Source organism: Falco rusticolus, chromosome 5, assembly GCF_015220075.1.
Source record: "Falco rusticolus isolate bFalRus1 chromosome 5, bFalRus1.pri, whole genome shotgun sequence".
NCBI classification, from domain to species: Eukaryota; Metazoa; Chordata; class Aves; order Falconiformes; family Falconidae; genus Falco; species Falco rusticolus.
In genome coordinates, this window is record NC_051191.1 from 21,628,674 (window position 1) to 21,651,786 (window position 23,113).

General features: G+C 47.6%; 1 protein-coding gene and 2 long non-coding RNA genes across 4 annotated transcripts; all 3 read left to right on the plus strand.

The window, feature by feature from the left end:
• The first annotated feature begins 328 nt into the window (after positions 1-328).
• Positions 329-5,448, plus strand: LOC119148849. The gene is made up of 3 exons (XR_005104510.1): positions 329-1,929; positions 3,023-3,102; positions 4,102-5,448. It is a non-coding gene; the product is annotated as an uncharacterized LOC119148849 (long non-coding RNA).
• Positions 5,449-5,465: 17 nt separating this feature from the next.
• Positions 5,466-7,213, plus strand: LOC119148848. 2 transcript variants are annotated; one of them, XR_005104509.1, is made up of 4 exons: positions 5,466-5,636; positions 5,789-5,890; positions 6,595-6,814; positions 7,090-7,213. It is a non-coding gene; the product is annotated as an uncharacterized LOC119148848 (long non-coding RNA). The 2 variants fall into 2 exon arrangements; XR_005104508.1 differs by having other exon boundaries at positions 5,471-5,636; positions 6,595-7,213.
• A 1,387-nt stretch (positions 7,214-8,600) lies between these two features.
• Positions 8,601-22,321, plus strand: ASB13 (ankyrin repeat and SOCS box containing 13). Its single transcript, XM_037389457.1, has 6 exons — positions 8,601-8,715; positions 10,831-11,018; positions 11,985-12,135; positions 13,549-13,683; positions 15,039-15,230; positions 17,002-22,321. The coding sequence occupies exons 1-6, from the start codon at positions 8,673-8,675 to the stop codon at positions 17,127-17,129; spliced, it is 837 nt and encodes a 278-aa protein (XP_037245354.1). The 5' UTR covers positions 8,601-8,672; the 3' UTR covers positions 17,130-22,321.
• Positions 22,322-23,113: the final 792 nt, after the last annotated feature.

Consider the following 23,113-nt stretch of genomic DNA (forward strand, 5'->3'; position numbering starts at 1 on the left):
TCCATACTGTGATGCGTGCCCCAGACACCTTGTGCGATCACCCAGCTGAGCCAATACATTTATAGAGGGACTGATTCCCAGTCCTTGCTGGTGTTTGCACAGCCTATTTGGGTGTCTCTGTACTCAGCTCCCCAGTGCCCAGGCTCTGGTTTAGCTCTCCTGACCTAATTGGGTGTATTTTTGCACACTGGGGTATTCATAGCCTTAGCAGGAAAGACTGGCAAACAAAAACAAAAAACAAAAAAAAAAAAGGGACATGAGGCAACAAGGTTTCAGCTCATTTGTAAGTCATTTATTACTCAAAGCAATGCTGCAGGTCAGTAACATGTCGTTACAGATATCTCACCCATCCTAAGAATTTGCTACCAGAGCAGCAGAGTGCAAAGTGCTACTGCCCAGTGAAAAAATGAAGGCACAGGGAAGAGTAAGTGATTTTTCTGGTGTCCTACAGTCAGTAAAGACAGTGTTGATAGCAGTTTTGCACTCTGAGTACATAGCAGCGTATCTCTGATTTGCCAGATCCACTGATTTTTCTAGCTCCTGCTGATATATCAAAGGCTGGAATTCTTGCTGGTGTTGCTGGTCCTAAACACAGCTAGCCTGGGAGTAAGAAAAAAGGCTTTCCATGTTCCTGTGCTGTAGTACTCAGGTGAGGTGAGACAGAAATATTTTTGGAAGGTCAGTGTCCCCGGTTGCCCTGTGACAGTGTGAGATGAGCAGCCCCATGTAAACGTGTGCCTCAGCCTAGGAGATATGAGAAGGGCTCTGAGCTTCCACATGTTGCCAAGGAAGAGCAGATTGGCAGTCAGAGTGCTCAGGTTTCCACCTCAAGTGTGACTGTTCAGCCACTGCCACAATGAAAAGCAAGTATTTTAGTATAAGGAATTATTTTTGATGAGGAAACATAGGATTTCTGGTGAAAGCTCCTGTCTCAATGATCTAGTCTCATTGCATCTATTAGAAAAAGAAGGAATTTGAGGGAATTTTGTTATTGTTTTGCTGGGGAGAGTAACTGGAACCTCTGGAGGTCAGACTGTTTCTAACTGGACTTTCTGTGTTGCTATTTGGTGCCTCATGCCTTTTTGGGTGGTGGCACATGTAGTCTGTGCAAGAGAAAAGCTCATGATCTAACTGTGGTGGGGACCTAGTTCCTGGCAATACTCTATTTTGGCTTCTTTGAAAGAATGACTCATAAAGTTCTGGCATACTTGTAAGTCTAAAATAAAGAAGTGTCATTTGAAGATCTGTTTCCTCTTTTATTCAGAAAAAAAATGAATGATGCCTGCAGATGCTGTCAGTCACTCGGTGAAAAAAAATAGTAGCAATGAAATGAAGCAACGGGGAGGTCTAAGTAGCAGTTCCTGAAAATGGGACTGTCCTCCTGCTGAAAGACAACACAAAACTATAAAGCAAATAGTTAGGCTTGAGGTCATTATTGACTGTGTGGGGCAGTGTCAGGAGTCCCAGGTGCTGTGTGAAGTGTACAAACACAGCCTGCAGACACTGAATGGCATAGGACCTGCAGGCTCCCTCCCCTTTTCCTGCCACGTGTGAATCATGGGAGAGCAGATGACAAAGAAATAGGTGGAAACACTGAGCTTCTCTTTGGTTTTCTCCCACTTCCTTATAACACGTGGCATGAGAGATTGGTGTGGTTTTCATTTGGTTTCCTAAGGAAACAAGGCTTGTGATCATACTCTTTCTGTCTGTGTGTCTCTTCTATTAACTTTTGAAGCCATTAGCCAGTTTCAGCCCAATGTGACAACAAGGTAGTGGTTTCACAGACTGGATTCTTCAGTTTTCTAGAAAATCAGTGATCTGCTGGAGGACCCTCTTCCTCTTCTGCTCATGAGATCATCCAGTCGATGAACCATCCTCTTAACTGCTGCAGAGGGAGTCTAGATGGGAGGAGGTCACCAGTGGCTCAAGGTAATTCTGAACACGTTTGCATTTGCATAGATCTCAGAGCCAAATCATGAAGCCCGTGGCTGGCTGATACTGCTGATGCCCAGTGTGAGTGTTCTTTCATTGGCACGGCTGTTGGGACAGATTAAAGCCGATCTAAAAGGTAAAATGCAAGCACGTGAAAATATCACAGGTGCCTTTTGGGAGGGTGCTGAAAACCCTGGTGTTCCTCTGCTGCAGAGACTTTGGACAGATGTGTCCAGGGGCGAGAGGGGCAACTGCAGAAACTGAGAGGAACTGCAGGCAAGTAGCTACAGCAGGGAGAAGAGGCATGATGGGCATCTGTCACAGCAGGATCCTAGCATGGTTTTATGTCAAGATGAAGTTTCCCTTCCCAGGCAGTGCTTTCAGGAATGAAGCCAAGCAGGACGGTGCCTGACTGATCTTTTTGTACAAGTCTGCCCCAAGAAATTGCCTGGTTTTGTACAGAAATGAGCCTGAACCAGAAGCTTCCCTAGATGCAGCACCACGAGGCCTATCTGGAGGGTCGGGTAGGCCTCAGCATCTGTTGTTTGAGGAACTTTTAATGTACTGTGGTAAATTACCAAGCTCAAAGCCATTTGGCTTGGGAAGTGTTGGCTCAGGACCTTAACTGAAAGGGAAAGTGGGAAAAGAGAACTTGTGGGCTTGTTTGACCTCTTTGGTAGGACGTTATGTTTGGTATGCCCCGAAAAACTGCAGAGTGTTTTTTAAAGGTGTCATGTCACCTGAGAAGGGGTGGGAGCAGGCAGCTAGCTCAGAAATGGCTGCTGCACACCACCACAAAGTCTGAGCCCTTCTGATTTAATCCAGATGGACAGAAAAAGGTTTGCTCCCCACTCATTTCTGCTCTACTCTATTTTCTGTAAAGGAGTGTCAAAACAAACTGCAAAGAAAAGCATGAAATGCTCAAAGGTCTACTTTATTCTACAACGCTTTCAGGGTGTGTGTCATCTCCCATAAAGCTGTCTTGCCCCATCCTTCACTCGACTCAAGCAAAACTCCCATAATTACTTTGGGATCTGCAGCAAGAGAACCAAATTTTGCCTAAGACCTTTGATTTTGTCATGTCTTTCAGCAATAGGGGAAATTCTTCAAAAATACCACAGCAAATACCATCTCTATCTCCATCCAGATGTTGGAATCCTCCAGCACAATGTACGTATATCTGGTTTCTCTGAGAATGACTGTAACATTTATCGTGTGTTTTCCAACATTGCGGGTCACAGATTGAAATTAAATGCAGAGGATTATTCCTTCCAGAGAAATAGCTGATTGAGTCTTTTCCCTCAAAATCTTCCTTCTTACCTTCCCAGCATATGCTTATCTATATAGGCCAGCACATTTTTAGAGCCTACTGGTATGTCAAGAGTCTTTCATCTCTTGGAGGAAATCCCAAATCACATTGTACCCATGACTGATATGCTGCTTGTGTTTGTTGGAAAATGTGTTGTATTTTCATTGCCATTGAACTCTGGTACTTGCTCCTGGTGTATTCATGCGGTATACACCTCCTGCAGTAAAGAACAGTTAATATTTTCGGTTTCTGGTTTGGTTTACTCTTGTGTTTGGTTTTTTGGCTATTTTGGCATCTTGTAACTTCCTGAGAAACCAGCTTTCTGTTCAAGTTGTGATAACAAACATTGCAATAGTTCTAGCAGCACTGGGGAATCAGAATCAAAGTTGTTAACCAACCAACTTGGTTCTTTGCTTCTAGCAAAACCCGGCTTGTTTTATGGTGTTTTCACAGTGGTGTAAAACCACACACTGCACAGGCAGCTACTAGGTCCACTCAGGAAATGAGTCAAAGATGACAAGAAAGTGACAAAGTGCAGATGAGGATTTTCTGTGGTGAGCAAGTGGGTTTTTTTTTCAAGTCCCTTTGCCATTTCCCTCACATTTTTGAAAAATCATTGTTGAGGTAATTGTAAAAGTGAATAGCTGTGCTGTTTATTCTGTATTTTTTGTACTGTAAATCCAACAGTCTCTGAAGATAGAGCCTAAACATTATTAGTCCTTGCTGAGCACAAGAATGGAGCCAGGAGATACAAGTTCTTTCTATAACCAAAATGTTACTGTTTGACCATGGCAAAATGAGACCGTGTGTTTGAGATCGTGCAGATCTCCTAAACAGAGTACCTTTTTCTTCTCTTGCAGTTACCAGTCCTGTAGTAATTAAACAGAAGGAGCATTTGCAATCATTGTTATTATCTTCAGAGCTGATACCAGCTTGTGTGAGGCTGGAGTTCGTTGTATCTTACTGTGTCTTATTTCAGACTATCTGCAGATGCAGGCAAGTGATCCTGTTCAGCTAAGTGATATTTACAGTGAATTATTTTCTCATAGATGGAAATTTAGATTGTATCCATGATCCTCCTCCACAGCTGCTTCTTTCCCACTTTGACTGTGCTATTTCCAACCTCTAATCTATCTCCTTCCATGTAATCATAGAATCATAATTTATTAATCCTACATTCTCTCCACAGAAGAGCCAGGTGAGGCTGAAGAGGTGCTGGCTGGTCTTAGAATAGTTTCTCCTGCCCTGAGCCACATCAGCCCATTCTGTGATGCTTAAACTCCTCCATCAGGCAGATTTCATAAATCAGCAATATCCATATTTTACAGAGGAGAAAACTGAGGCAGTGAGTGTTTTGCTGGAGGCCAGATAAGGAATTTGGGAAAGTTAAAATGCCATCCTTCTTAGTGGCCTTCTTTCAGGTGTTGTGTATATAGGAATATGCTTTGAAATAGGAACATTTACTCCTGATCTTATCAAACTGAGGCAGACACTGTATTTATCTCTTCATATTATTGCCTGTGTCATAGTTCCATTATCAAAAGCTGATTAATCCCCAGCCCTGTCTGAACTGCAGCTGACATTATGTGCAGGCCCGTAGAGTATTTCCATCTCTACCTGGCACTAAGCAGATGAGTTTATCCACTTCCTATATTCATCCCTGGTCCTACTTTGGGGTGAGAGGTGAGAAAATTTAAGTGGTTTTCTGAGATCACTTCCAGCCCTGTTGCCTGTGTTTCTGTTAATGGTGCTGGCATGCCAACTCTTTGCAACTTTAAATAGGGAATGGAAACCCTGGAAAATGTGAAACCAATTACCCAGCTATCTTGTCCTGCCTTTGAGGCTGGCATGAATGGCTGCAACATATGGACAGAAAAGATAATAGCTCACATTTTGAGAGGTCCTATCCTGGGCTAATCCTCATACTCTGTCAGTTACCAGGGTGTACCAATTTTAGTTGTTATGAAGTTAGTGCAAGACAGGCTTGATTTTCTTACTACTTGAAAGTGGCAGCAGGTCTGCCACTGCGCTGACCAGAAGTTTCCCTCTGGACTTATTTAATTTCATCTTCCTGCAATGGAAAATTGGTTTTCTTCAAAATCAGTATTTTCAGGAGAAAAATGTCCATTGCTGCAAAATATTGATTTTTCCCTCAAAGTTGGGCACGAGCACAGGGCAGATTTCTGTTTTAAAAGTGTAGTCACTGCAGAATAGCAAGAAGCAATATAATTTTCCTTTTTATATATATATATATATAAATGTAAATTTTTTTAATATTATTTCATCCTTTGTTCTGCTGTAGATGGAAGGGGGAAGCAGGTGTTCTTCAGCTGGCTGTGTACCCTAGAGAGTATCTCCCAACCACCTGAGAAGTGCACATACAAATGCAAAGCAGGTGGGCAAAATGAAAAACATGAACAGAATTGCAAGTGTACGTCAGGGCCGTGCAGTGAAGGAATCCTGCAGAATCTTTTTGGGGTGAAGGGGATTTTTTGGGGTCTCCGTTTATAAATCCATTTAACATGTCTCCTTGCTTGCTTACTCCAGCAATTGGAGAAGGACATCAGGGGAAGACTGCAAGACTGGGAATGCCATCAAAGTAGGACACACAGGAAAGCTGATACATGCCGCCTCTTTCAAGACTCGGAGGTAAATGAGAAAAGGTTAATAACACTATCGCATGGCAGCTGTCCAAGCTGCCGGCAGCTGTTGACAAAGCTTGGCTCGGCTAGCGAATTGAAGGCATCAGTGTTTTGGGTGCATGGTACCTTTTTGAGAGTTCAGGAAGTGAAGAGTCAAGTCGTGTTTCTCAAACTAGCACCCAAATTTAACTCCTTGCCCACATAAACACCAGCCCACAGGTCTGGTTTCTCTTTGGGTAAATTGTTTTGCCAAAGCAAAACAAACATACAGGCACCATGGCCTCTTTTAAAGTCCTCATAAATATCAGCTATCTAAATAATCTGTTGGGAATTAGGACAGCAAATGCTTTGTATTTCTGGATATGACTACGTGAGTGTGGGTCAGGAAGCAAAACCTGGCACACAGGGAAAGAAAACCCATGGATGAATGGCAGATTGCTGTACAGCCTGGGTTGTTTCTCCTACATCTCTAACACAAAGAACAGTCAGTAATTTAGAGATAAGTAATTAGATTTAGTAATTAGAGGATTTAGTAATTAGAGGAGGAGGAAAAGGTGGAAGAAGAAATATGTGTATTACCTGGCTCTGCGGTTTTAGTCCTAGGTGGTAAGACCGGAGAAACATCGGAGAATGTGCAAGATTTTAGGGCAGTGATGTTTATGTTCATATTCTGAGTGTGGTATGCTGATATTTGGCTCTGGTCTCCTGCAGCTTGATTGCTGTGGCTTCTCTCCCACGCGGTGACCCTGGGTAACTAATCGGCAATTTGTTGATGAGATGGGACTTGCTGTGTAGGGCACCTGAGCTGAGGAAAGGGATGTGCTTGGAGCCTTGGAGCATGCCCCCGCAGCAGGTGAGCTGATGTGATGACGACTGGATATCTGAGACACCAGCAGCGCTGTTGATGGTTTCATTGGCATGATCAAGCATGGTAAGTGGATGTTTCCTGCAGGTTCTGCTGTTGCCTCCATGCGGGCATGGTTATTTTAGAAGCTTTAAAATAAAGATTTTAAGGAATGCATCTTACCCTAGCTCCTACCCTGAGAGATCAGAAATCTGGGATAGATGGAGGTGAAGTGGTAGAAAAAGGTTGCACTCTCCTGGGTGAACCAAGTGGGAATTAAGCCATTCAGGCTGTAGTTTCAGCCTTGCACTGACTTCTTTTTGTCATCTTTGGCAAATCACCTTTCTGTGCTTCTGTTTCAGCTGTCTTACCTACTTGTAAATTTTGCAGAGCAACGATTGACAGGATGACCCAGCAAAACCAGAGAGGTCAATAAAGAAATGCCAGTTGTTACAGAGTGGCTGGGAGGCCTGGCTCCCTGTTCCATGTTGCATGTGTGACGTGTTATTTCCAGGAAGTAATATCATCAATGACATAATTGCCAAGGAACTCGCTGTGGTCCTGGTGACTCTGGAAGAGCAGCTCACTCAGCCCTGGGACCTAAGTGGACTCTGCTGCCATCTGGGATCCAGGGAAAAGAGTCCCGCTTCATTTTTGGCATATTTTTGGTACTCACATTGTCCCAGTTCTGCAGGCCCCAGTGCTCTCTCCAGTCTGCTCCAGCACACCCCAAACCTCTCTTTGCCACAGCAGCTCCCCAAAACACATTCTCATCCAGCTCCTGCACCCCATCCCACAGCCGTGTGTCCTTCCCCTCCACACTGAGCCCCTTCCCCAGCTCTCCACAAGCACCAGCCCCGCAGCCCTACCTCTCCCCAAAACACCCTGTGTCCCCAGATCACCTGCCCAGCATCTTCTTGTATTCTACACCGGTCTTATGGGTCTCTGTTGCCTCTCCTTCCCCCTGTCAGCACCCCAGTCTCTTTGCACCAGTGCCACCACTAGCCCCTCCCTACACACACACACCAGTGACCCCAGTACCCCTTCCCACACCCCAGTTCCCCCAAATACCATTCCTCCACATATACCAGTACCCCTTCCCCACATGCCACCAGCCCACACACACCAGTCCCCCAGTACGACCTCTGCAGACACCAAAGGCTCCCAATACATGCCTCCCACCACACACCAGTAACCTCGTCCTCACATACCAGTGCCCCTAGTCCCCCCAAACATCAGTGCTCCCAGTACCCATTCTCCCCATAGAGCAGTGTCCCCAGTACCTGCTCCCTACACAAACCAGTACCCCCAGAACTCCCTCCTCACATACACCAGTGCCCCCAGTATCCAATCCCCACCCACACCAGTATCCCCAGCACCCCTCCTTCCACACTAGTGCCCCCCTTCCATCCCAGTACCCCTTGTACCCCTTCCCACATATACCAGTGCCCCTAGTCCCCCCTCCCTACACACAACAGTACCTCCACTACCCCTTCCCCCCACACCAGTACTAGCAGTCCCCCCCCAATGCCCCCAGAACCCCCTCCCTGCACACATCAGTGCTCCCAGCGCCCCCAGTACCCCCTCCCTACACATACCAGTGCATCTAGTACCCTCTCTACCTCCAGTACCCTCTCCTTGCAAACACCAGTGCCCCCAGTACCCCCGCACCAGGACCCCCTCCCCGCACACACCAGTGCCCCCAGCATCCCCGCACCGGGACCCCCTCCCTGCACACCCCAGTGTCCTCAGGAGCCCCTCCGCCCCCAGTACCCCCTCCCCGCACATCCCAGTGCTCGCCCCGCCCGGGCACTACAAGTCCCGGCGGCCGCCGCGGCCGGGGCCGTGCCGTGCGGGGCCGTGCCGTGCCGTGCCGTGCCGTGCCGTGCCGTGCCGTGCCGGGGCCGGAGGCGGAGCGGCGGCGGCCGGACCGGCGGCCCGGGCCATGGAGAGCGCCGCCAACGGCGGGTCCCTGCGGGGCGAGATCAGTGCGTGGGGCGCGGCCGCGGGGTCCGTGTGCGCGGCGCGGTGGGGTTGATCCGCAACGGGGAGAGGCGGGGGCCGGTGTTAGCGCCGCGTTTCGGGGGGTGGGGGGGGGTGGCGCAGGGGTGTTTGTTTTGGGGTGCGCAGGATGGGTCGGGGAGCGGGTGGCTTCACCCGAGGAAGGGGAGGATGCTGCTGGCAGAGCCCCCGCTTCTGGGTGTGGGGAATGCTGTGCGAGCCGCGGCGGCACTGCTGGGGAGCAGGACGAGAGGGCATGGCCCCCTCCTTGGAGGGAGATGGCGGGTGGGAGCTACGCAGCACCTCGCCGGGCCCGAGCCCTGTCTCCGCCATCCCTCCGCAGCGCTGGAGGTGACAGAGCTGCTCGCACAGCGCTGAGAAATCCTGTCCCTGGGAACGGGGCCCGGCCGGCTGGAGCAGCGGGCCCAGCCCGGCAGCTTGCCCCGTGGATGGACCCGCAGGAGAGCCCGTAGGGAGCGTGAGGCGGTGCTGCACGGCTGGTTCCCCTGGCACGGATGCTCTCTAGCTGCAGCAGGGACCGGCCGTGCCCCCCTGCCTGGTGCTGCAGCTGGCAGGGCTGAACCAGAGGTCCTGAGCCGCAGATGTAGGAGCTCTGGCCCCAGCTGCCCCGTAACCCCACGTACGGCTCCAGGTGGGAGCCCTATCTATGGGGACTGCTGGTGTTATTTCTCATGTCAGCCTGCCACATAGGGAATTGTGCAGTAGGAGAGAAGAAATTTGAGGAGCCTGCAGTGTGCAGGTTTGGGTTTTTGGGCTGTATAAATAAGCACTTAGTGAAATGCTGCTGGAGCTTCTTCTTCTCCTCAGTCCTGGTGGTGACAAAGTGATGCTGTTCGGTGACTGGCAATTTGAGTGCTCCATCCTCATTCTCAGACATCTTGCTTCTCCTGACATAAACCAGGAGAAGCTCCAGAGAGGGGAAAAAAGATCCTGCCCAGGGATATTGGCCAAGGGGATGAGGATCTAAGAAGCAAACAAAAAAGCCTGCTTATAACTGCGTTGGGAAAATGCCAGTACTCGTGATTCCCTTTCAAGGAGTGGTTTCAGTCCACTATACACCTCAGTGTTGCGTTATTCTTCAGGTCTGCTCCATCTTTCATAACACTAGCTTGTGTTGGCATTTGCTGCTTTATGCTGGTAAAGAAAATGTTGCATTTAGGGATGGAGAGAGATATGGTCAGTCCAACTGAAATATGTGACAAGGCGTTTATTTTTTTTAGAAATAAGGCAAATCACCCTTTTTCTTCTGCTCTGTCAGTGCTTGCCTTGAAATGGGGGTCTTATGGAGATGTGTAAAGGGGAGGAACTGTAACTGCAAGGTCTGGTTTGCCGGTGGTTTTTAGTATTAATATTTATGCAAACAGCACCATATGGCTGCGATAAGCCCTGCTTTTGCAGGGTACCAAGGCACTTATTTTTATGGAGAAGATGCCTTTATCTTGCTGAAAGTTGCATGAAAACGCACAGGGCTGTTCTGTACTTGTTCCTACCTTGAAAGCAAAATACCTGAAAGGAGATGATATCCTCAGTTAGTGCTGGCAAGCAAAACCCAGACTTGCCCCGTGCAGCTGTAGATGCTCAGCGAAGGTGTCGACGCTATAAACTCAGTTGTTGAAGCTCCATTGACTTTTGGGGAAGATACTTTTTAGGTGGGCTGAGTTGCTCTCTGGAGATGTCCTGTTTCCAGTGATTTCAGATGGAGCCAGAAGGGACAGCGCCCTTAACGCTAAATGGTTAAGAGCTCGCTGGGATGAATCTGGACCTAACGAACGCTGCTGGGGTTTGTGCTAGGATATAGTTTCAAGCAACTACAGCAAAGCATTTCAGAAACTGCAAGGGAGCCCAGCAATACAAACAGTCCCTGACAGGGCAACGGTCAACCGGGAACCTACAAACATTAAGCACCCAATTAAAAAACACACGCTGAGTGAGGGCATGGTGCAGAATAAGCTCCTTGTTCCCAGCTCTCTCTTCTAGCTGCTGGCCCACGTTCCCTGTCTGCTTTTCTCCAGCATGAGATCCATTTGCTCGACATGTATGGTTTTATTTATTTACTTATTTATTTATTCTTTCCTCTCTAGGCTTCTGGGCTGATCGAACACCAGTTCATGAAGCAGCCAGGCGGGGAGAGATCCTACAGCTGCAGCAGCTGATAGAGAGTGGAGCCTGTGTGAATGCAGTCACCTATGACTCTATCACCCCGTTGCATGAGGCGAGCCTGCGGGGGCAAACACAGTGTGTCAAGCTTCTGCTGGCTGCAGGGGCCCAGGTGTGTATCTGGGTCTGATCCAGCTGGGAACTTCATCTTGATTTTATTCCTGGGATCTGAATTCTCCCCGTCTAGCTCTAGGTTCTTCATCACCCTGGGCTTTCTTGACAGTCAGCAGAGGATGGCAGGCCTCTTCAGAGGGTGTTGGAGCTTGATGTGACGTAAACATCTACCTGAAAGTATTTCTGTCTCGCCCTCTCTCTCTTCACTGACTTGGCAGAACCCAGGGTGACTAAAAATCTAGTTCAGATGACTCAGATACCTAAAGGTAACTGGGATGAATCAAGGGGTCAGAAGAATAGCAGGGGTCATGTAGCTTCCAGAGGAGATTTATAGTTATTCTTTAATTTCTTCTTCTATTGCTTTAATTTTTACAACGGAAACAAAAATCAGCCAAACAGAATCTCTGGGTATAGCTGGTGACAATTGTCTTCAAGGGCTTGTGACTTCTCACACACTGAAGACAGCAGTGCTCTGAACAAAGCCGGTGAAGTGGAGCACGTGTTTGCTCCCTAGTCCTTCGCATTGAATCATAGAGTCATTTACATTGGAAAAGACCATTAAGTTCATCAAGTCCAACCGTTAACCCAGGACTGCCAAGTCCACCGCTAAACCATGTCCCTAAGCACCATATCTACTCGTTTTTAAAGTCAGACAGCTTGGCTCAGTCCGCCGATGAAGCTGAGCTTTGCACTAAAGCAGATGAGGAGTTAACATGTTACTCAGCTGCCAGGAGAGGGGCAGAAAAATCTAAGAATGGAAATAACAGCCTAAATTTGTGTCATTAATGTGCATCCATGCCCTGAGAGTGATGGGAACAGTGCAAGCCATGTTGCTGACAGTTAGCAACCAACTCTTTCCCTAGCTCAGAATATTTCTGGGGTTAAAAGAAGTGAGGACATAGGCAAAAGGGTAATGCCACACAGCAGCCTGCAGGTACCTAACATCTTTTTTTCTGCCTTGAAGGTGGATGCCAGGAATATCGATGGCAGCACTCCGCTCTGCGATGCCTGTGCCTCAGGTAGCATAGAGTGTGTGAAAGTGCTGCTGTCCCACGGTGCCAAGGTGAATCCTCCCCTTTACACAGCATCTCCCCTCCATGAAGCCTGCATGAATGGTAAGCTGGTGTGCTCTTTGCATGGCTATTTGCGGCTTGGATGGAAAAAAAAAGCAGCTGCCAAGTGTCTTAAGTTGACTGTAAGCTGTTGTTGCTCATCAGACCATTACAGCTTGCAGATACATCAGTGGGCACATCCCTGGTTGAATTCTGAATGCAGAGTGCTGTGGTATCTGGTGAATAAAGCTGTCCATTGTGTTGGGTGCTTTTATCCCATATGACAGACTCAAGATAAGATCTTAGGCAGATAAAACGACAGCTTCTTGGTGCTCTATTAGAAAAACCTTCAGGCAAACAAGTAGCTTTGCTGTTGTGAGCAGAGGGGAGTTTGCACCCTTTCCCTCTAGTCCAAGTTGAGATGGAATAAATTGCTCTGATTAGGGCATGAGACCATCTTAATCAGGTGGTTGTTCAAAGCTGCTGGAGGAGGCTGTTGGGTGGGAAGAAAGTGCCAGGGACTGTTGGGCGGTGCTGTAGTGCTCCTTGTCCCTCACTCACCCTTTTCCAGCTGCAGGGTCTGTCCAGGGGATAAGAGAAAACCCCAGGGGCCAAAATAATGTCCCAGCTGGCACATGCCAGCCACTCTCTGTTACCTCTGGCCTTTACTCAAGCCTCTTCTGGACTTTTGGATCTGGGTTACAGAGCAGGAGCAAGCATCAGGGGTGGCTGTGACGGCAGCAGAGGTGGAGGAGTGGCAGAGGGGTGTTTAAATGTAATTGTTCCCCTGAACTTCTGCATGCACAGCTGCAACAGCAGGAAAGCCTGGATGTGAGAGTGGCAATGTCCCCATTAGATGATTGTGACCAAATCCCTTAATGATTTTGTGCCTCAGTTTCCTCTTTGTAAGATGTAATACCTCCTCTCTCCTCCCTGTCCTGGACAGTTTCCCTTTGACTATGAAGGCTATGGGAGACAGCATTTTTGACAAACAGGTGCTGACGTAAAATACGTAGCTGTGAGCTCTTGCTTAGCTTTTCCTTGTTAAACTTTTTTCCTGAGGCTCGATGATGATGACTGCCCACTTTCTGTTAAGTCATATTGTTAGCATTGGAAGACTTAAAGCTGGAGTGGTCTTGAGGGTGATCTGATCCACCCAGGGCAGGATCAGCAATACAACCGTCTCTACAAACAACGGGCAATTTTGTGCAGACCCTGGAATTCAGGTTCGTTTGACCTGATTCCCAGTGAGCCATGTTAGTCTCAGTGCCATGCAGGTGTGACTCTTATTTCTTGTGTTGTGGTCTCACAGTCTTTGTCCTACAGTGTATTGCGTTGGCTCACAAGCACTTCTGTTTTGCAGCCATCACCCCAAATATTAAACAGGCTGTCTGTGGGTCAAGCTGGTCCCAGCCTGCCGTATGCTCCCATTTGAGCTGGATTCTTTGTTTTGACTTGGATCTTCCCTTTCTAAAGGTAGCTCAGAGTGCGTGCAACTCCTCATCGATGTTGGCGCGAACTTGGAGGCTCACGACTGCCATTTTGGGACTCCCCTACATGTGGCCTGTGCCAGGGAGCATCTGGACTGTGCAAAGTTGCTGCTGAAGGCAGGTATGGCAGGCACAGGTTTTGCTTCTGGGTGGGCAGGAGATGGTGGTGTCTGTGCACAGCATTTCCTTTGGTGCTCTGCAGTGGCATTCTTGTTGAAGAGCTTATTCACTCACAGCATAATATAGATGACAAAGGTGAAATGTTTTGCCTTTACCTAAGCAAAGCTTAATGCTTAAGCATTTTTTCAGCATATGACTGTCAATATCCCATTTGTGATGTTCTCAGTCACATTCTCATGCCCTTATTTTCATAAAATTCAGAATTTTTCAACCCCTTAGAGCAAAGTATCAGCTTCTTCTCCAAAGTGGTATCAGCTGGTGAGCATGCATTCAGCTTTGGTAGCGCAGTCATACAGTTTTGGGTAGGTTTTAGGGGGAGATGTCAGGGTTTGATGTTGTACAGAAAACCAGAGGTGAAGTCACTTCATACCTCAGGGAGATCTGGTTGGTGTTATGCCCAGATGAGTTTGCTGGATGTTCAAGTCAATGTTCTGTGCTCCAGGTTTCACATCCCAGTTTTCTTGCTGCTAACTTTGAGGGAATTTGGAGTTGGACTTCGTGTCGTGGCTTGGGCTTACTGGGAGGAGATTTGGCCCAGGGGTGGGGATTTGTTTCATTGAACATCATTTGTCTAAAAATTACACATCTAAGCTTGCTTGTTTCCAGCCACTCCGGTTCCCTGTCTTGGGCACCCATCAATTGATTCCCCAGAAATGCCTGTTTCTTCTCTTTAACTGTAAGGGGAGTTCAGTGTGACCACACATACCTAGAAGTCAATAGTTTGAATTGAGTGAGGTTTGTCTCACCTCTGCTAACAAGTCAGTTGGTAAAATGGAAGCAGTTGTGGGGGTATGAGAAGGACCTTTTGCTGTAAGCTTATAAAGCCCAAACTTTCTTAGTAAAAGTATCTGTAACTAAAACTTGATCCTGCAGTAGTGTCTGATGGTGAGCTGCAGTTTATCATGAGTCTGGAGTATTTCTGTTAAAATATTTAACAAAGCCATCACTGTTTGTGGGAATACTCCGCTGGGATGACTGTGAATGGCTTTTTGCTGGCTTTGGACAGCACGGATTCAGGAAGCAATTCTGAACTTCACACTCAGCAGCTTATTTACCTGGTAACATGGACTAAAATAATTTCTCTGCAAGGAAATCATAAAGCCAGAAAGGAAAACTCATGTGTTGCCAGCACCAATAACTTGTTCAGTAGTTTAGTTTCCTCTTTGTGCTGTTTGGATCTTGTTCTGGCTGGTCCTGTGTGTTTTAACAGCATTTTTTTTCTCCAGTCAAACCACTCCTTACATTTGGGTCAAGTGAGGCTTTCACGAACAGGTTTGGTTTTCTCTCTGTCCCCAGGGGCAAATGTGAATGCTGCTAAACTTCATGAGACAGCCCTCCACCATGCAGCAAAAGTGAAAAATGTAGATCTGGTGGAGATGCTGATTGAATTTGGAGGAAACATTTACGCAAGGGACAACCGAGGAAAGAAGCCATCGGATTACACCTGGAGCAGCAGTCCCACAGCAAAGTGCTTTGAGTACTATGAAAGTAAGTGAGATATGATCCCCTGCCCCAGGAATTCAGTCACTGCCAGTTCCATTGCACCAGATCGTGATTCTCAGTCAGCTTTGATTTGTAGATCCCTGATCATCTTCCTGTGAAGGTTTAGAGTTCTTGGTGGCAAAGTGTAGCAGCTGACCGTAGACTGACTCTGCTTAATTGTGGTTGAATGACAGTGGAAAGATGGTCCAAATCATGCCCTCACTGAATTCAGGCCCCTCTCATGTGTCAGCATGAGCGTTAATGCTTTGATGCATTAAGTCAGGTCAAGAAAATCACCCAGCTGAAAACTCATTTTATTTGGGGCAGGGAAAGCATTAAACTTTAGCTGTGTTGGCTGTCAAATTTTGGAGGAGACATTTGACTGAGGTTTGAGAATGGCTTTAAATCAATCTTTATCTTGGTTACCCTTGGTGGAGCTCAGAGGAGTAAATTACAGACCTTTCTGAGCTTTTGCAGACTGTTGCTCAACACCATAGCATTAGATGATCCTAAAAGTCACAGAATCACAGAATGGTTTGGGTTGGATGGGACCTTAAAGATCACCGTGTTCCAACCCCCCTGCCAGGGACAGGGACACCTTCCACTAGACCATGTTGCTCCAAGCCCTGTCCAATCTGGTCTTGAACACTTCCAGGGATGGAGCAGCCACAGCTTCTCTGGGCAACCTGTGCCAGTGCCTCACCACCCTCACAGTAAAAAAATTCTTCCTTATAGAAAGAAAAATGTCTTTTTTACAGAAAAATCAAGTATTTTCTGGCTTTGCAGTCCTTTCGGTGGGGAGCCCCTTATAGCCCCTTCTCCCTCTGACTTCTTTCCCTGTAGCAATCTCTCCTCTGGGTTATTTATTGCTCTCTTTCTTTAGAGAGCCATGAAGTGTGCTGGTCTGGCTGCAGCTGAGCTGGCTGAAGAGGTTGAATCCTGCATGCCCATAAATACTTCTTGTATCTTGCCAGAGTTTACAGCCCCCTCAGTCCAGCCAGCAGAACTGCACGAGTTGCTTTTCAACGCAGACTGTTGTAACAGTATTGTGCTAGCTTTAGTATTATTTTTCTTTTAATTGGTATCATTACATTCAGGACTAGGTCCAGGACAGATGCAGACCTTGGAGGCTGGTGATTGCCAAGGCTGTGGGGGTATAGGGATGGAAGCTTCTTAGGACTGACTCCTTCCAGGGCAGTTGTGCCAGACTGTAACTCTGCGTCCGTGCACTAGCATCAACACATGGCGCTGAGGCTGTGGGCTGCAGACGGGGCTGCCTGGAAGGGGCTGGGGGAGTTTTATTCGAGCTTTCAGCGGAGTGCTGAGTCTCCATCTCTCGGATGGAGGAACGGAGTGGTAGGGAAGTGTTAGAAGTAGTTTTTGTTCTTGTATGCAGTGTTGCTGAGACTTAATACAGCATTACTAAGGGAGATCTGAAAGTCTTGCATGGCCCCAGTGGATCGGAGCAGGTGACATGCTGGGCACCGTTAGCCTTTGGAGGATGCAGGTGGGGAAGGGAGCTGGGAGAAGCATGCTGCAGCCATGCTATTTCTGGTGGGATTTGCATTGGGATGAGCCTTGAGGGAGCACGCCTGTGGCTCTGCAGTGCCTTCCTTGGGCCTGGGTGCTGTGGGAGGTTGAGCGCTTGGAAGCAGAGCCAGGCTTGTGATCATGGCAGGGGTGATGCCAGATGTCGACAGGAGGTCTGTGCTCTCTGGGAAGGTCAGCAGTCCGCTGAGCTGCAGCCCTAACTTTGGATCCTCTTTTCTCATTTTAGAAACGCCTCTGAGTTTGTCACAGCTCTGCAGAGTTACAGTGAGGAAGGCTGCTGGGCAGCGAGCACTGGAGAAGATTGCCAAGCTAAATATTCCTCCGCGACTAATCCAGTACCTGTCCTACAACTGATGGGGAAAAGGTGGCTGGGAAGGACGATATCTTAAGCTCCCGCAGTATGAAGGATGTCTCTTTCTCTTCTACCTCCCCCCAAGAAACTAATTTTAATTTCAGCAAACTGGTGTAAATAGTATTTATGAGGCAGCACTTCCTCTTGTCCGTGGGCAAAAACAGGCTCAGACGATGTGTAGCACTGGCTTGAAGCTGGATCTGTTAGACTGTCACTGTGTTTGAGGCCATAGTGCTCGCTCTTTGAGTGGGATTAGTCTTGCCTAATTTTACATGTCTCTAGCCTAAGGCATCTCCGTATAATCTAGCCAGGCTCCCTTTGCAGTCAGTGAAGAGAAATAGATACTTCTGGAGCATGATTCATCTGTCCCCTTTTAGATGCCTGTGCTGGGATGATACAGTATGCCTTGGGAGCGCCTCTCTCCGCTGACTGCAAAGGGATTTGGAGGTGATACCCTCGGATACAGACGTGTGTGTTTCTGCAGTGGGAGCGCTGGATCCCACCTCAGTGTTAATAACTCAGGTGACGACTGCCTAATGCCAAGGGACAAGGTCTGAGAGACGTGTGTGCTCTAGCTGGAGGCAAATTAAGTCTCCAGCAAGCTCAGGACTAATTAGAGGTACTGCAGCCGGTTACTGACTTTCCGTGAACATCAGTGGGCTTTGGCTCAATGCCAGCGGTGAGGACAAACTGCTGCCAGATCAGGGGTGACTTTGCCCATGCTCCTTCCTTGCTGACGGTGAGCCAGTCCTTACTGTAGTGTTCCTCTAGGGTATCACCGTGTCTAATTTTCAAGCCCAAGCAGGAAGCAGGTCTCTCTGCACATCCAGGGATGCTTCCCTCCAGATGGCTGGTCCCAAACAATATTTTTCCACTCGCTCTGAACCACTGTGGTCGCTCTGTTGGTTTTCTGTGCAATAAGTGGCAGAGCTGCTGCCCGATGGTGCCTGAAGTACGGTGAGAGCATGTTCCTTGTGTAGCGGTGCAGCAGATCCCTGTGGTGTATACCCACACGTGAAAGGCAATAGGAGGGCTGGGTTCTGACTTAGGTTTTGAGATTTTTATTTTTATTTTCCCCCCCTCCGAGTTTGTCTCTCAGTGCTGGAGCCTCTTCAGAGGTTGGCAGCAGGAGGCAGCCCTGAGCCGTGTGCTGCTGAGTGTTGTGCTTGAATCCTTCGGCTTCAGCTGGCGTGACTGCAGCTTTGTCCGTCTGTGATTTGAATCTTGTATGAGCAGAGCCAAAATTGTCGTCTGCCCTCCAGATGAGATGTTACATGTTGTCTGAAGGCAGTAACCTACAGGATACATGGTACTAAGGGGATGGAGCTCCCCAGTGCCCCCGTGGCAAGTTTTAGCACTGTGATGAGAATAAATTTCTCCTCTGAATGACAGCAGATGTCCCGAAATCCGCTGTCTAATGTGGCATCAAGCTAACTCAGGGCTCTCAACATTCTTCATGCTGTGAATTAATGATTAAAAGTAAGCAATCTCTTTCAAGATCTCTCGCTCCCCTGGCCAGCACGATGGGGCTCAGCCTTGGGAGGGACAGGGGAAAATCGCATAAGCACAGGGTTGATGAGCTGAGGTGGAACTGAATGCACTTTAATGGTGACCAGCAAATCACTTTGTTTTTTAATTTTCCGTTAGGTTCATTCCCTCTGCACCCCTTTGGTGGTTTTATTTTGCTGTGCCGTGTCATATAGAGCTGGACAGAAAAAAGTTTGAGATCCTGCTCTTTGCGTAATTGTCTGTTTATAATTCTGTTTTTTGTCTTTAATGTATCAGAAATGTGAAGTTGCTGAGAAGCTCAGGGAAGCCCTAGAAGTGTTTATTGCCAGATTGATAGGATAAAGGTTTTGTTTTCAAGAAAAGCTTCTTCTGCCCAACATGCATGTCCTTACAGACAAACATGTATTAGGAAAGTGTACCTTTTGGTAATCTGGGGTGAAAACCTTCCCTATTGGTTCCAACTCAAATCCCTTGTTAGGTTGCTTTTTTTAACATTGCCTAAGCTGACGAAATAATGAAGCGGGTAAGTCCAAGTTTCCAATGTAAAAGCTAAAGATTCCTTGAACAACCGAGAATAAAATTACAAGTTCCTATTTATGTCATCTTTATTTTTTCCCTCTCTTTTAAATCACCTTTCTGGTAGGTCTGAAAGTTTTGTTGTTTTTATTTTTTAATGTCTTTTTAGAGGTCCTGCTGATCAATGCAGCATCCAGGAGGGGCTTACTGAGAGAGCTAAGCACCTCTTATTTGGTGGCAATAGCCAGACTCATTGAGTAGCAGTTTTCTTAAGACATCCACTTGTTACAGCCATGTCTGGAGGGAGAGGTGTTCCAGGAAAGTCCTTTGAGAGCCAACAAACTAGAAAACAACACCCAAGTTGTTTCCTGGTGTGCTGTGGTTCTAAGGCAGGTGGCCCGATCATGCCATGGCTGTTGGTGACCCAACAGGTGTTTACTTGTGCATCTCTGAGTTTCTAAACTGCAAGTGAAAACTGAGGTTTATATTCTTTTTGATCTTTTATCCACCCTGTCTAGCCCTCAGTTCTTTTAATCCTGCAGGGATTTCTCAGCTGGTTGTGTAGCATCTTCTGAGCCGTTGTGTTTTACAGCTCAGAGTAAAGGCGAAGTAGATGCCAAATTAAACTGATGTGATGTTTTGCTTACCTTAATATCTCAGACTGCAATTTTTGTGGCAGTTAGCTGTTACTGCATGAGTAGCATCATCATCCTTACTGCAAGTATAGTCTGGAGAGCTGGGAATCACTGCAGCCATCTCAAATTAAGATTAGAATTAGAAGCTTTGGATAACATTGCCCTAACAGGGGGGGTGAGGGCTACACTGAGGGTCAGATTTGGATTAGGGTCTCTCCTGGCCCATGAATTGCTGAGAGTAGCTCCACTTACTAACACAAGAGGCCATGGCAGGTTGTCAAAGAGCCATCCCCAACACTCTGCTTCTGCTAACCTGTCGCACTGCGCTGCCCTGCTTGACATGAACCACAGAAATGGATGGTTCAGGATCACCTGCAAGACATCCCAGAGGCTGTGGACATGCTTTTCTGTATCCCATTAAGCCATACCCATCTCTCATTGCACCATCATGTTGTAGGTACGGGTTGGGAAAGGCTGTTGTGGCTGCCTCCAGTATTACCCTCCTCCGGTTATTTTTGCAGTGATTGTGGTTTGTTTCTTATGTGTATGAGAAAGAAGGTCTCAAGGACCTTATCTTCTGGAAGTTTATGCATCTCACCTGGGTGATACACCCTCTGGCCACATAAGGTTGCCTTCTCTCAGTTATGGGTTAAAAAACTTGGAGATCCCAAGCACCCAATTCACTCTTAGATTATAGGGACTGGGTGCTTTTGCTGTTTCAGTGGTAGCTGAAGGACCTGTGGGTTTTTAAAGAGTTTGGGGATTGCTGGGAATGAAGGAGGCTCTCTGAATCAGAGGTATTATTAAGTGAAACTCCTTGACTGACTCTGCTTGGATTACACCCACTGCTTTATTTTTATGTTCTGGCTATTATTTGACTTCCTTCACCCTTTAATCCTAATGTCAAATTAGGGCATAAATCCAATGCAAACAAACCCAAACCCACCAGGTTAGTCCTGCTTTCATCCATCCCCTTTCCTGGGCTCCCCAAACTGCAAACCCAGTTGAGCATTTTGGGCCACCTCCCCTGTCCTGTGGGTTTCTCTGCCAGCTTTGCTATGGGTCCAAGAAGCACAGGGAGCAGTCTGAAGTAATGCTGCTGCTTCAGGGAAGCCCAAATGAGAACAGGACTTTGCTTTCATCCAGGAAAATCATCTTACGGACAGTCAGGCTTGCTCCCGGGTTGCTCGCTGGTGGTTGCTGCTGGCCAGGCTTCTTAAGGTCAGCTCGTGAGCAGGGAGCTTGATCATAGCAGCTTTTCCCCAACTATGTGAAGTTTGTCTAGAAAAAACAAGGTGTGGCTGAAGCTGATGATTGGAAGAAAGCCTCACAGCGCTGAACTCCTTGTAATGCCAGCAGCCATTGCTTTCCCCGGACGATGTGGAGAGGAGCCACCCTTCCCCTCTATGCATGAAGGAAAGATTTGTGCCATTGGTGCAGCTCCCCAAGTCTTGGCATAAAGAAACAGCAGAGAAGGGAAGGCAACAAACACAAACAGGGTTGGTGGTTTTATTTTTTAATATCTTGTACAAAATATCTTTGTACAAGAGGGCAAACCCCAAGAGCTGCCCTAATCTTAGCAGCAACAAGAAAAGACCTCAGTGTCCTCTGGAAGGCGGCACCTGAAGATGAGTAATGCAGTGGTTGCATCATGGTTAAAGCAAGCATGAGCATGAAGTATCTGTTCTACCTCTTGATTTAAAAAAAAACAAACAAAACCAACAAACCCAAATGCTGAAGACCTTGAGTATTTACCTGAGCTTTCAACACCCTGTTCATCACTTCCCTCCTTTCTTCAGGGGAACAAGTGATCCTGCAGGCACTTGCAAGAAGATGGTGCCTGTCCTGTGCACTTCAGCGGGAGTCAGTGTAAACTCTGCAGTAAACTCAGTGTAAAAGGGCAGTCTCTGCTGTCTGGCGCTTGCTTGAGGTCCAGCCTTGGGCAGCTCAGAGGCTGGTGAACATCCTGTTCCCTGGCTTGGGGATGGCCGGAGCAGTAGTTGTTTTGAAATCAGGGGTTTTAAGGCCAAGGCTGTTATTTTCAAACTTAAAGCCAGCATCTAAACCCATAGCAAGGTAGCAAAGCGTAAGGGAGGAAAAAAAACCCCACTGATTTCTTAGGACCTTTGGAAATCTTGACTACTTCTATGTGGCACCTTTAGGTTCGCCTGTGCTGTTAGTTAACCCGAGACTCTCCTGCCTGCATGTTACTTTGAACAAAAACCTCATGCGTCCTGCCAAAAAACCCAAACCAACAACTTTTCCACCCAGCAGCATAGATGCAGCTTGTTCTTTGGTGGGTGCCCTGTAACTGTGATACTCCGATTCTTCTCTGGGTTTAGGTACTGAGACACCAGGCTCAGGAAGCAATGACCTCTGTTTGGAAAGAGTATAGCATGTTATGAAGATGCTATTTGTATTTATACCTGATTGTCTGATTTGTAATGGTTCCTGGCATGCTGTGGAGGTAAGATTTGGGCAGGTGTGAACACGCTGGAGTGCTATTCGTGATTAAAACTCGCTCTGGAAGGTTTCATCTGTGCCTGACTGTGTTTCTTCTTGTAGACGGTTGCGGTTGGGGTGTGGGGTCTGTGCGGGAGCCCTGCCAGCTCCACTTGCTTTGTCAGCCTCAGCCTTAATTGCAGCGAGGCTGTGGGCAGGCAGCGTGTCAGCCCTGGCTTTATGGACCTGTGCAACCAGCTGAACTTACCCTCTGGAGGACAAACCAGCCCAAGTCTGTGCTGGCTGTGTGGCCACGTCCAGAGAGTTACAGACAATGGCTCAGTGTCCAAGTGGCAACTAGTAACAAGATGTGTCCCTCATGGCTCTGTATGGGGACCAGTACTCTAATATCTTCATCAATGGCATAGTGGGATTGACTCTGCAGATGACACCAGGCTGAGGGTAAAGTTGATTTGCTGGAGGGAAGGGATGCTGTCCAGAGGGACCTTGGCAGGCTTAAAGAGGGGACCCATGTGAACCTCATGAAATCCAACAAGGTCAAGTGCAAGGTCCTGCACTGGGCCAGTCGCTAGTATCAACAGAGATGACTGAGAGCAGCTTTGTGAAGAGAAATTTGGGGATACTGGTGGGTGACACATTGGACATGACCCAGTAATGTGTGTTTGCATCCCAGCAAGCCAATTGTATCCTGGGCTGCACCAAACGCAGCGTGGCCAGCAGGTCCAGGGAGGGGATTCTCCCCATCTACTCTGTTCTCATGAGACCCCACCTGCAGAGCTGTGTCTGCTCTGGGGCCCCCAGCATAAGAAGGACACGGACCTGTTGGAGTGAGTCCAGAGGAGGCCACAAAGATGGTCAGAGGG

What these genes read in the sequence shown, in the direction of transcription:
- ASB13 (XM_037389457.1), top strand. Translation starts at nt 8,673, where the DNA reads ATGGAGAGCGCCGCCAACGGCGGGTCCCTGCGGGGCGAGATCA. An exon ending in CCATGAAGCCTGCATGAATG is followed by an intron (nt 12,136 to 13,548) that starts GTAAGCTGGTGT and finishes CCCTTTCTAAAG; the next exon opens with GTAGCTCAGAGTGCGTGCAA. An exon ending in AAAGTTGCTGCTGAAGGCAG is followed by an intron (nt 13,684 to 15,038) that starts GTATGGCAGGCA and finishes CTCTGTCCCCAG; the next exon opens with GGGCAAATGTGAATGCTGCT.